The sequence below is a fragment of the Sinocyclocheilus rhinocerous genome, unplaced genomic scaffold (assembly GCF_001515625.1).
Source record: "Sinocyclocheilus rhinocerous isolate Xijiao unplaced genomic scaffold, SAMN03320098_v1.1 scaffold730, whole genome shotgun sequence".
Lineage (NCBI taxonomy): Eukaryota > Metazoa > Chordata > Actinopteri > Cypriniformes > Cyprinidae > Sinocyclocheilus > Sinocyclocheilus rhinocerous.
Genome location: NW_015670605.1, coordinates 1,008,428 through 1,020,317, shown reverse-complemented (window position 1 = coordinate 1,020,317; position 11,890 = coordinate 1,008,428). Strand labels below are relative to the sequence as shown.

General features: G+C 34.0%; 1 protein-coding gene across 1 annotated transcript in view; it reads left to right on the top strand.

Annotated features, from left to right (window-relative positions):
• The window catches only part of LOC107734262 (MAM domain-containing glycosylphosphatidylinositol anchor protein 1-like), a 71,960-nt gene that overhangs the window by 37,543 nt on the left and 22,527 nt on the right, over window positions 1–11,890 (top strand). The window contains exon 2 of the mRNA XM_016546176.1: window positions 11,483–11,622. Coding sequence (XP_016401662.1) covers window positions 11,483–11,622 — 140 coding nt within the window. The remainder of the gene's footprint in view (window positions 1–11,482; window positions 11,623–11,890) is intronic.

The window sequence follows — 11,890 nt, the reverse complement described above, 5'->3', positions numbered from 1 at the left end:
ACAGCTGTTAGATGTTTTCTGCGCTAGCCACCTTCTGCAGCACTTTATGGAGATCCTAATGGAGTAATTTATGGAAGAAATAAAAACGTAACAGGTCATCAGCATTCTTCTTTCCTCCTTCGGCGGGATGCGTGTTGGCGCACGCACTTCAGAGTCGTTAAACCCAACAGCCTCTGGAATGCCGGGAAGAAGTAAAAGTGCACGGGGTGTTAATGGATCTCAAGGCAATCACATGGTGCCTATATGATGCTGAATCCGCTTATAGGACTATAGATTGCATAATGTGATTGTTGGGATGTTTGATGGAGCATTGGATGCCATCTGATGCTGGACTCGACGCAAAAACCAATGCAAGGAGTCGCTCAGGTAGCGCTATTACGATCTGCCTTCCATCTGTTCAGGAGCTATAAAATCACACTAAACCTGATATCATTTCACAGTCTTACAGCCCATAGAGTGCGTCACGCTTCACCATTTACATCGCATATAATCCAGCAGACTTCCAGATGAAAACTGACTAGAGATGGGGACTTAATTGAGGGAAACACTTTAGCGTTTCCAGCCGTCAAAAAATAAGGGCCAATGAGGATTTGTGTTGTTCTTTTGCATTAAAGCTCATTTGCAGTCATTTACAGTGAATGAAAGAGCTTTTTATGAGACGTTAATGTTTATGTGTTTGATAGATTGACGCAATGCTGATGAGAAACACACAATAACTTGTTTCTGTACACAGACATCACAGCTTATGCAAGAGGAGAAAGTTATCGCTAAGATGATGCGTTTTCATCTCTGAGGAGACAAATAGTGATATATTATTGCAGTTTTTATTAATATTTTAAATTACTTTTTATTTTTAGATTTTTTTCATTTAGTTAAAGTTTTAGTAATTTTGTTGTGTTTTGGTTTTTTTTATGTTTATGCAGCTTTATTAATTTTTCAAGTTTAGTTTTAGGTTTTTTAGTACATCAACTTAAACTACATGAAAATTGGGAAATGTTGCCAAATGTTGCCATGTTTTAAACTATTTTATTTCAGTTAACATATTTTATACTTTCTTTTTTAATGGTATAATTTGTGTTTTATGCAAGAGGATAAAGTTATTGCTCAGATTTTGCTCTTTCGTCTCTGAGAAGACCAACAGCGTTATTTTAGTATCACTAAAGTACTATTATACTATCAATTATATAAATAATTTAATTTAATTTATTTATTTTAATTATTCTTTTATAATAAAATAAGTCTCTTCTGCTCCACAAGGCTGCATTTATTTGATCAACAATACAGAAAAACAGTAATATTGTGAAATATTATTACCGTTTTCAATGTCACATGATCCTTCAGAAATCATTCTAATATGCTGATTTGTTGCTCCAGAAACATTCACGATTTTTTGATGAGCAGAACAGGATTTTTTTAATAGTATTTTCAATTATGTTTTTACTAATTTTTTTTTTTTGATTGGGTATTTTGATTTCCTGAGTAAAAGTATTAGTTCCTTAAAAAAAATCTTATGTCTTATACAGTATGGGATACAACTGTAAAAAATAAATAAATAAATAAATAAAAAACTAAACCAGCTAAATGTATGCTAAATCAGCTCTTTTTTATTATTTAAACTAAGGTTATTTCACAGGTTTTATCATATTTCTGTTGCTCTCTTGTGTTAAAACCTCTTTCTGACCTTTACCTGAGAGAATCTCTGACACTTCAAATAGTTCTTTGGCAAGATCCATCAGACATAAAAGGAGGTGACCTGAACTGATCATTTCTGCCGATGTCGAAGCCCTTATTGTAGGTTAGAAACGAAGTGTGTAATCACACAGAGTTTCTCGAGCAGGGATGTTGTCAGTGTGCCGGGGTTTGATAGGATGCAGACGTGCTCTATTCACAAAGAGAATGCCAGTCAGGTGCCCTGATGTAGCCCATCTTTGTTCCTTCCTCTTCCTCTCGCTCTCTCTCCATCCCTCGCCCCGTGTCTCGGCCTTGTCAGTCTGCGCAGGAGATCTGAGGTGCCAGTTTCATCTTGCTGTTTTACTGTTCTGTTCATTGCCGCCCCTCTCTCCTTCACTGCGTGTGTTTCTGTATCTCCTGCTCTGTCTCTTTGTCTCTGTTTTTCTCTCTCATGCCATCTCTGTCCTTAGAGACATCCAGACCACAGACTAGCTTCCCAGCTCTTGATTGACAAGCTTGTATTTTGCAGTAAGAGACACACTTGGAGGTTCTGTCACCTGGGTGACACATTATGGCTGAATTTTGTCTGAGGTGCCTCACGGTTGTCATCGGAACGATTTTAGCAGACCATTTTACTTTCACAATGTGATGAAATTCCAAATGAATCAAGACATTCTACAAGAATGAAATGTGACTAAAAAGATGTGACTTCATTTTTATCCCAGATGCTTGAAGTATGGAGTTTAATTAAGTGTAAAATACAATAAAATATTATGAAAATGAGGCACAACCAATGGTGTGAGTTTGGCACATGGTTTTTACAAATCATTATTTTTGCAATAGAGTGCATTAGTGGCTGCCCACATTGGTTTCAGAAGTATTTTTCTTCCCATAGGGATTTAAAAAAAAAGTGTTCATAAAAGCATGTTAAGCCATGAACCAAGCTAAGCTGAGTGAATAAACATTACAAATTATTTGAAGCAAAAACATTTGGACAAAAACACACTAGACTGTGAACATAATAGCTTTAGGGAGGGAAAGATCCCATGAGGCATTGCGAATGACATGATAAAATTTAAAACGATGGTGAAATATAAATCTATTCATTTAAAGTTGTCAATTATATACGAGTACGAGTACAGGAGACCAGTATCGGTGCATCCCTAATATAAACAATATATTTTAAGTATATTGCAAAATATGCATATATATATATATATATATATATATATACACACACACAAATATTTAAGAATTTGCAGAGTGTATTGAGACTCGATTTTGTGCTTTATGGGAGTGGATGTTTGCTGCAAGCTCATTTGCCATTATTTGCTGACTGCCACTCTCTGATTGGTGGGATTTTCTGCACAGAATCATGGGTAATGTAGTTTTTCACCACAAAGCTAACTGTTAAACATGTTTATTTTAAAAATAAATTGAAATAATGCTAACGGTTGGCTTCAAAAAGCATATACCATTGATTAACAACCTCAGAGCTCATAACAGGTCTGTCCTGTTCCCCCATGGAGAAATGAAGTTTTTATTTCCAGAACCGATTGTTACACTATATAACGTTTGGCAACGCAAATGACTTACTCCAACTGAAATATCATTGGCCTTTGAGGTTTTAGCATTCGCAAAAAAAGGAATTGATTGTAAAGTCAGCTGCTTGGTGCGAATAGGCCTTCAAACTGCCTTTCTCATCATATTCTCTTTGTGTGTGTGTTTTCGTCCATCCTCTTGTGGCTGCACTCAACATGTTGTTTGATCAGGCTTGTTCTGATCCACTCACCCTCAGACTGACTCAACACAGGCTGTTTGAAATCTGCCAATATGGGCCACCCTGATTACATGTGTTTGTGCATCTGGCTGTGGGAGATTTGGATGTGTTTGTGTGAAACGCTGTTTGTAGTCATTGTTGCCATAATGTTTGTGTACCTGCAGGTGCTGGTGTTTGTGTGCATGCCAGTTAAAAGCAATTCACTTCTGGCAATATGACCAGGCGTCTCGCAATTGTGAGATATCACAAAAATACATCCAGGTCACATTTCGCCCTGAAAAAAAAAAAAAAAAATGTAAAGCTTATTTAAAGGAGTTGAATCTATTTATACAATTGAAGGGTTATAGTAAAATTTTATGCTATATAAAATACAATGTAATATACAATTTTAATTATCTTTAATCTTAAATAATTTAAATTTATTATGCAATTTAATGTTAAATACATTTTTAAAATCAGTATAAATGCAACGCAGTACATATTATTATTAGGTTTAAATTTGTGATATATATTATACAGTACACACACATACACACACACACACACATTGTATATACATACATAATTTCAATAATGATTTTTTATATTATTATTAGGTTTAAATTTGTGATATATATTATACAGTACACACACATACACACACACACACACATTGTATATACATACATAATTTCAATAATGATCATTTTAGTACTACTAATAATAAATTATTGATAAAATAATGTCATCACATTTTTTCAATTATTTAATGCTTCTTTTCAATTCATTATTCATTATTCATTATAATTTAATGTTATTTTTTTTTAAATCAGCATAAATGAAAAGTAATACAACAATTATAATATTAATTTATGTATAAATGTTTAAATCAAAATATATATATATATATATATATATATATATAATTAAACTGCAATTGTTAAAATACAAACTATTTTAATATTTGCATTTTAAGTTTATTATATATATATAAATGTTGCTGGGGTGAATTATGACTTGGTACTTCTTAACCGGTTTCATGAATTCATTGTGTTTCTAAAGTGATTGGGTAGATGTGATTTATATGCTATGATTTTTATAACAGCGTATATCATTTTATAAGCCTTTCTCTGTTATCTGGGTGGTGATGAAAGAAGGATGGGAACGCCATTAATTCCTGGGTTATGTTCGCTCTTTCTCCCTCTTCCTCTCCACAGTGCTCCTTTAATCAGTTTCTGTCACTGCCACTAAAACCGTCACTGTAGTGATCCTGCAAATTTACTTTAGCTCACATCCTCCCCGTCGTTTTTCTCGCGCCTCTCAGAGGCCCTCAGTCGCTCCGACAGGGGCCGAAAGAATCCTCACAGCGCAGCGCGTGTCTGCTTACTCTCATACGGCGCTAATGGATGAAAGAGCCCTCTCACAACAGAGACAAATGGCTTTAATACACACACATACACACACACACAAGGCCTGACATCTCATTAATGTCCACATGAATCAAAATCGACCCCATTTGCTTTTTTAATACACATTCCTGGTCGTATATGAGCGATTCATCAGTGCACGTTATTCTAAATAAAAAAATGTTTGTCTTTATAATCTTTTTATCAAAATGTAATAACTTGCTCCACCACCAAAGCGACTTTTTCTCTTCAGCTGATGTCAAATCCCTCTTACTTTCTCAACCCGCTCAACCATCAGCTCCGTTCTGGTATGTGTTCATGTGGTAAGGATTAAATAAAATTAAAATGTCACTTTTAACAATTTTAATCAGATTAATTATTAATATGCTGGTTAATTCAGCTGATCAGTTACAGTTAATGAAATATGTCAAAATAATTCCATTAGTAATCCATTATTAATTTATTAATTAATTTATAGATTTATAGATATTTTAATAATAATAATAATAATAAAAATAATAATAAAATTGCTAAACATTTTTATTGAATGAACATTTAATTAACCTTCAAAGTTGAACTTTAATGTAAAATTATTTCTATGTAATATAATTTAATTGATTTTTAAAATCAGCATTATGTATAAATGCAGTTTAAATAAATATAGTAATAAATTACATTTATATTTTTGTTATTATGTTACATATAAATGTATTTATTTCATTTTTATAGATTTTAATGTACTTAATTATAATATGCTGGTTAATTAATCACAAATAATTGCATTTATCAATAGATGTCAGTATATTTGTTTTATTTCCATATAACAGTGAAATAATTTTGGTTTATTCACTTGCTTCACCGCTCCTTTTTCACTCTGGCAATATAATTTATAATTATAATTATAATAATAATTTATAATTTATGCATTTAGCAGACGCTTTTATCCAAAGCGACTTACAGTGCATTCAGGCTATACATTTTTTACCAGTAAGTAAAATATACTTGAAATATACTTTCACACGTTCTCTTTTATGGTTCTTTAGGTTCACTTTTTTGTGTGTTTTATAGCTCAGACAGCTGAGAAACAGCCAGTCCAGTTATGAGGCCTGAAATATGCCTGAGGTAAGACAAAGTTTTTCTGAAGCCTTTTAAGAAAAATCACAGTTGTCAGCAGATGTTCTGCTGGTCAATAAATTCCATCTGGTCTTGTGTTGACCAAGTAGATGAGGGAAATTAAAGCGCTGCAGCAAACATGATGGGAAATTAATCGTTAGATGAAAAGCATGCAGTGTTGACACGAGACGCTGTCCCTGTTGAACCACAAGCCTTGGTTAGCTGTCTTTGCCCATTGCGTCTTTTGTCTATTTTAACGCCAAGATCACTTGGTGCCTGTGAAAGGTGTGATTTGACTGTACACTGCAAAAAATGATTTTTCATAGTTGTAAAGTAAGCATAAGATACTTTTAAAATTGTATTAAATAATATAATTATAATTTGAAAATATTGTTATTATTGTAAATTCTGATAATATTTCACATAATTACTGATATGTTTAATTAAATAAATGCAGCCATAGTGAGCATAAGAGACTTGTTTCAAAAGCATGAGAAAAATCTTTTGAAATGTTTGAACAAAAAAAACAAAGATTTTTGTAGAATTTATTTATCAGTTTCTGAGTGAAAAATAGAATGATTTCTGAAGGATCATGTGACACTGAAGACTGGAGTAATGGCTGCTGAAAATTCAGCTTTGCATCACAGGAATAAATTAGAGTTTAAAATTTATTCAAATAGAAAACAGTTATTTTAAAATGCAATAATATTTCACAATATTACTGATATTTTTGACCAAATAAATATAGCCTAAGTGAGCATAAGAGACTACTTTCAAAAACATTCAAAAAATCTTATGGATCTTAATTTTTTGAACAATAAAACAAATATTTGAGTATGTTTTAGAATAAAATTTCAGTTTTTCATCCTCTAAAAAAAATTAATGTGTAATTCAGTGTGTTTTTACTAGAAATTTACTAGCAATTTCTGAGTGAAAATTGTTTCCTTCACCCCATTTCTTTTCTCAGTGTACAAACCAAATTCAGACAAATTATCGTGTGACATCTGTTACAGATAGTTTACCCCAAAAAATGAAACATAAAACGATGTTTAGAAGAATGCTTCAACTATTTTAGCCCATATAGTCAAAGTCAATTGGACCTCATTGGCTTTCATTACAAAAAAAAAAAAAAAAATCTTTCAAAATAACGTTATACAGGTTTGGAACAACATAAGGGTGAGTAAATGATGACAGAATTTTCATTTTAGGTGAACTATCCCTTTAATTACTCGTTACAAATAGTTACTTTGAAAGTTGCATTCAAAGTGATCTTGCTGCTCAGACCTGAGGAGCACGTAAGTTTGAACGGGCATGACGCTTCTGTGTGAATGCATGCAAAACGGACACTTAGAAGTCCTGGCATGTGCACCTCCGGGCAGCACTCAGCCCTGCTCCTCTCGCTGCCAGAGACGCTTGTCTGATGAGATGCCGTCTGCCCTAGTGCTCGTTTTTGCCAATAGTTGTGTTTGTCGGAGGGCTGATCCATATTGAGCCACAGTGAAAACTATCAGCTCCTCGTGCAACAAGTATAAACACTCAATAAAACACATTGACACAGCTAACACTGTCAGATTAGCCCTCGCCAGCCCCTGCTGGTCAGTCTCTTTCTCTCTCTTCCTCAAGGATCTTATTTAGTCTCACGAAACGTGCTCATAGACGTGCCATTCAGCTCCTGCAGGATGAATAATTCCCTCTCTCTCTTTCTCTCTCGGGACAGTGGGAGATGCAGGACAGATGAATAAGTGTATGACTCCAGGACGTGAGTGAAACAGTAGATCTGGTGAAGCTCCTCGGCAGGAGCGTTTCAGCTATGATTTATGTGTGGAGCGTGTGCATGAAGAATAGCAGAGGAGGAGATGCTCTAGAAAACTTTCAGCAACAGTTGAAGCCGGGCAGAAATGTTCCCAGAGGACCGTGGGTGCAGGTGGAGCAAACAGCAGCTCAGGTCATCAGTTACACCTGCAGTTTTTACACCTGCCCTAATTTGCTTGGTGTAATCCCCTCCGAGCGCTGCGTTTGTCATTCTGTTGTTTGGGGTCTTTATAAAAACAGGTTATCCTAAAATGACACATTATTAATATTTTACTCCCTGATTTACTGAAAAAAGAAAGTTTTAAGCAATATAGAATTTTCATAAGGCTGAAAAAGATTTTTACGGAAAGATATCGATTCTTAAATCCCAAGAATCGATTAGTCTAGCCTGTTTTCTGTTAATGGACGGAACGTTGAAGGGCACCTCCCATCCAATATATTGCATAAGCATTGTGCTTTGGTACGTTTAATATGAAACAAAGTCTCAATTTTCAAATTCTGTCCATTGTAGTGCAGTATTCAAACAAATAAATGCTGTTTAATGTGATGTGACATATCGCTGTAGCGCTTTAATACACGAGTTTCACAATTTGAGTTGAATTACTGAAATAAATGAACTTTTCCACGACATTCTAATTTATTGAGATGCACCTATATCTATCGTTGTCGTTCTATCTATCTGTCATTCTATCTATCTTTTTGTCTCTCTATCTTTTGTTCTATCTGTAGTAAATACCGTTGATAGTGTTGTTGGTCGGACTAGAACTTATCCAGACTAAACTGAATTTGCTCCGGATCTCCGTGATATTTATTTCCTCAGTATCTGACCTAGAGCGAATCCTGTTGTTGAGCGACCGCCGCCGAATACTGATGTGAAGATTGTCTTCATTCCATGATGCACTGGGTCAGTGTGACAGTGATGGATGTTGACCCGGCTGCAGAGTTAAAGAGAGCTCATCCCTGACGCTAGGAGGAGGAGAGTGGCCAACATTCTGGAGCTGAGACACAAACGCTTCCACACGCACACCTGCTGAGAGGGCAAGTGCTTTGTGAGGTCCAGTCATCCACACATTATGTGGTGCACGCAGCTGTTAACGCAAGGACCTCATGCACACAAACACACCTCACACTTAACCCATCAATAATAATCACATCATGGAGAAATTCATTGGTTCTGTCTTTGAGGAGACCTCTCTATTGACCACGCTGTTTTTTTTTCTTAGACTCATCCATACAGACATACACACTCTATTTTGAAACAGGGTGAGGGCGGGATGATATATTTATATTGACTGATGAATTTCCATTACATTTTCAAGCACAATTATCACCAAATTCTAAGGCAGCATCACAATACCCAAAATTTGTGTCTGTATGATATTATAGTTTAAAATGGTATTATTTTAGTATTATTTACTTACAAATAATATTTCTATACAAATATATAAATAATAATTTTACTGTTATTTTGAATTAGCTTTTGATTTGAATTATTTTAATTTGTTAGTTTTAGTAATTACATGTGCTTTTACCATTTTTATTTTGTAAAAGTTTCTGTTTAGCTTTATTTTTATTTCAGTTTTTGCAATTGTAGTAATTTAACTTAAACGTATTTCAGATAGTTGCCAATGCAAAAGTTTGTTTTTAATCTAATATTTATATTTTATTGCAGCTTTTAAATATTTTGTTTAGTTTTAGTTAATAACAACAACAAAGGTTCATCATTCAAGTTCAGACTGATTCACTAATGAAGCATTCAGTCCAATTTTAAACTGGTTTGAATGATTTATTGGAAAGAACCGACTTTAAAGAATGATTCGCTCACAAATTTTTCATTGCTATGGGTTGTAAGCAAGTTTTGCTCTACACAAAAGTAATATTTAGCCAATCCTCACAATCTATTTTGTGAGGGTTATTTAGTCTAAGATGATTTATTTATTTTGACTGATGAATTTCCATTGGATTTCCAACATAATTATTGCCAAATTATAAGGCAGCATCACAAATGGTATGTCTATGTTTTATTTTCTAGTTTTAAATTATATAAGTTTATTGGCTATTTATATATTATTGTAGTATAAGTTACATATTTAGAACTAGCTTTTATTTTAATGTTAAAGTTGTAATTTTGTGATGTGTCAATTTTTGTATAATTTTTATTTTGAATATTTAGCTTTATTATTTTTTTTATTTCAGTTTTAGAAATATTAGTACTTCAATTTAAACTTATTTCAGTTGATTGCCAAGGCGACATTTCTAATTTTCATCTAAGTTTTTAAATAATAATTAATAATAACAACACTGGTTCATCATCCAGAACAATTTTTGAACTGGTTTGAATGATACTTAAAAGAATTATTTTCTCACAAATTGTTTGTCACTATGGGTTGTGAACAAGTTTTATTCTACAAAAAATATAAAAATAAAAATAAATAATTTAAACACATTTTAAAATACATTTTATTTATAATAAATAAATAAATAAATAACTTAAATTAAATTAAATTAAATTAAATAAAAAAATATTTAGCCAATTAAATGTATTGTAGCAGAGCATAAAGATGAACATTCTTTACATACATTTCCATGCCTTTTCTAGGCCTACAAAACCATTTTTCCCTTGATATTCTTATGTTGTCTATGAGTGTGGAAACCCACAATAAGAGTTATCTTTGTAAAATGTCACGCACAGAATTGCTGAGCTGAGTTTTTTTTTTTAAAGTGTAAAGATCCATTCACTTCCACTGGTTGTTAGCGACGTTAGCATGGCCTCATTGTACTGCTAATGAGCATCATTAATTTCCGCGTGTTGACTGACCTCTGATGCCTGCTCAGCCCTGACCACACCATTACACTCACAAATAAAAGGTTTGGCGGTTTCCACACATTTCTAAACATGTCCTGCATTGCCTCGCAGCTCTTCCTGTCCCAGACTCCCTTTCAAATGCTAATAAGTGACGCAGACTCATCGTTTACAGTGTGTAGGCGGTGTTGCTGTACATGGCTTCCTCTTCATAATCAAAGAGCTCACCGTGCAGTGACCGCCGGGCTTGGCTGCCTGCAATGCTGGCGTGGATTCCCGAGGGTCTAGAGTTTGAATTCTGCTCAGAGCTTGAAATGAAGCCTACCACATCCAGCTAGCAAACTATGTTAGCAAAGATGCCGGAGTGCACATCTGACTCATGGAACATGAGAGTGGACGATGCCATCTGAAATTTCTGTTTCTCATTCTCTGTTCATTTTGGCATGCTCAGGCCATGCATGCTTTTCTATAAACGTACATATAAGAAGTTCATACTGCATCTCATAGCAAGTTTAATTTTCCCCCAGAAGTCCACTTATAACATGTATTGACATCAGAACCACTACAGTTATATATTCTTGCATGCACTTAGTACGTAAAAACGTAGTACTTTGTACTTGTATTTCGTTTATTAACTTTATAATGGGTTGCAATAAAAAAATAGTGCCAGTGCAGTTGTTCATTAATTAATTAATTCATTCATGAAATGTCAATGTTCTTTATATGTCATAGTGTACATAATATACAGTTATTATCAGGCCAATATCATTTATAAATAATAATAAAAAAAATAGTAAAGCGAGTGATTTATTTTTGTTAATTTGTTAGTTGGTCTCCTGTACAGCATTTAAAAACATCATTGCTGAAGAATGAAATGAAAATGTAATGTAATAATCTCGTTTTCTCTCTGTCCTTCAGCTCCTGCGAATGCTCAGATTGTGCATTCTGGGCAGACATGTGTGGTGAAGGAGGACAACATCAGTGAAAGGATCTACACCATCAGAGAGGGGGACACGTTAGTTCTGCAGTGTCTGGTCAAAGGACACCCGCGGCCTCAGGTGAACACAAACACACATTCACTAGTGGACGAAAGACATGCATATGGGTCCAAATTAAACGTTTTGCCACACCTTCCAATGGTGAATGAATTTACTGGAGAAATATTGCTATAAGCCAAGAAACTTTATTTTACATTATTTTATTTTAAGCAAAAAAATTTGTCCTTATGACAGTGGACATATTTGTGTCAGACAGTGCAGGTCAATATGTCACTTGTACATCTCCTACAGTATAAGATATTACATCTCTCCAAGTGTACATCTGTCT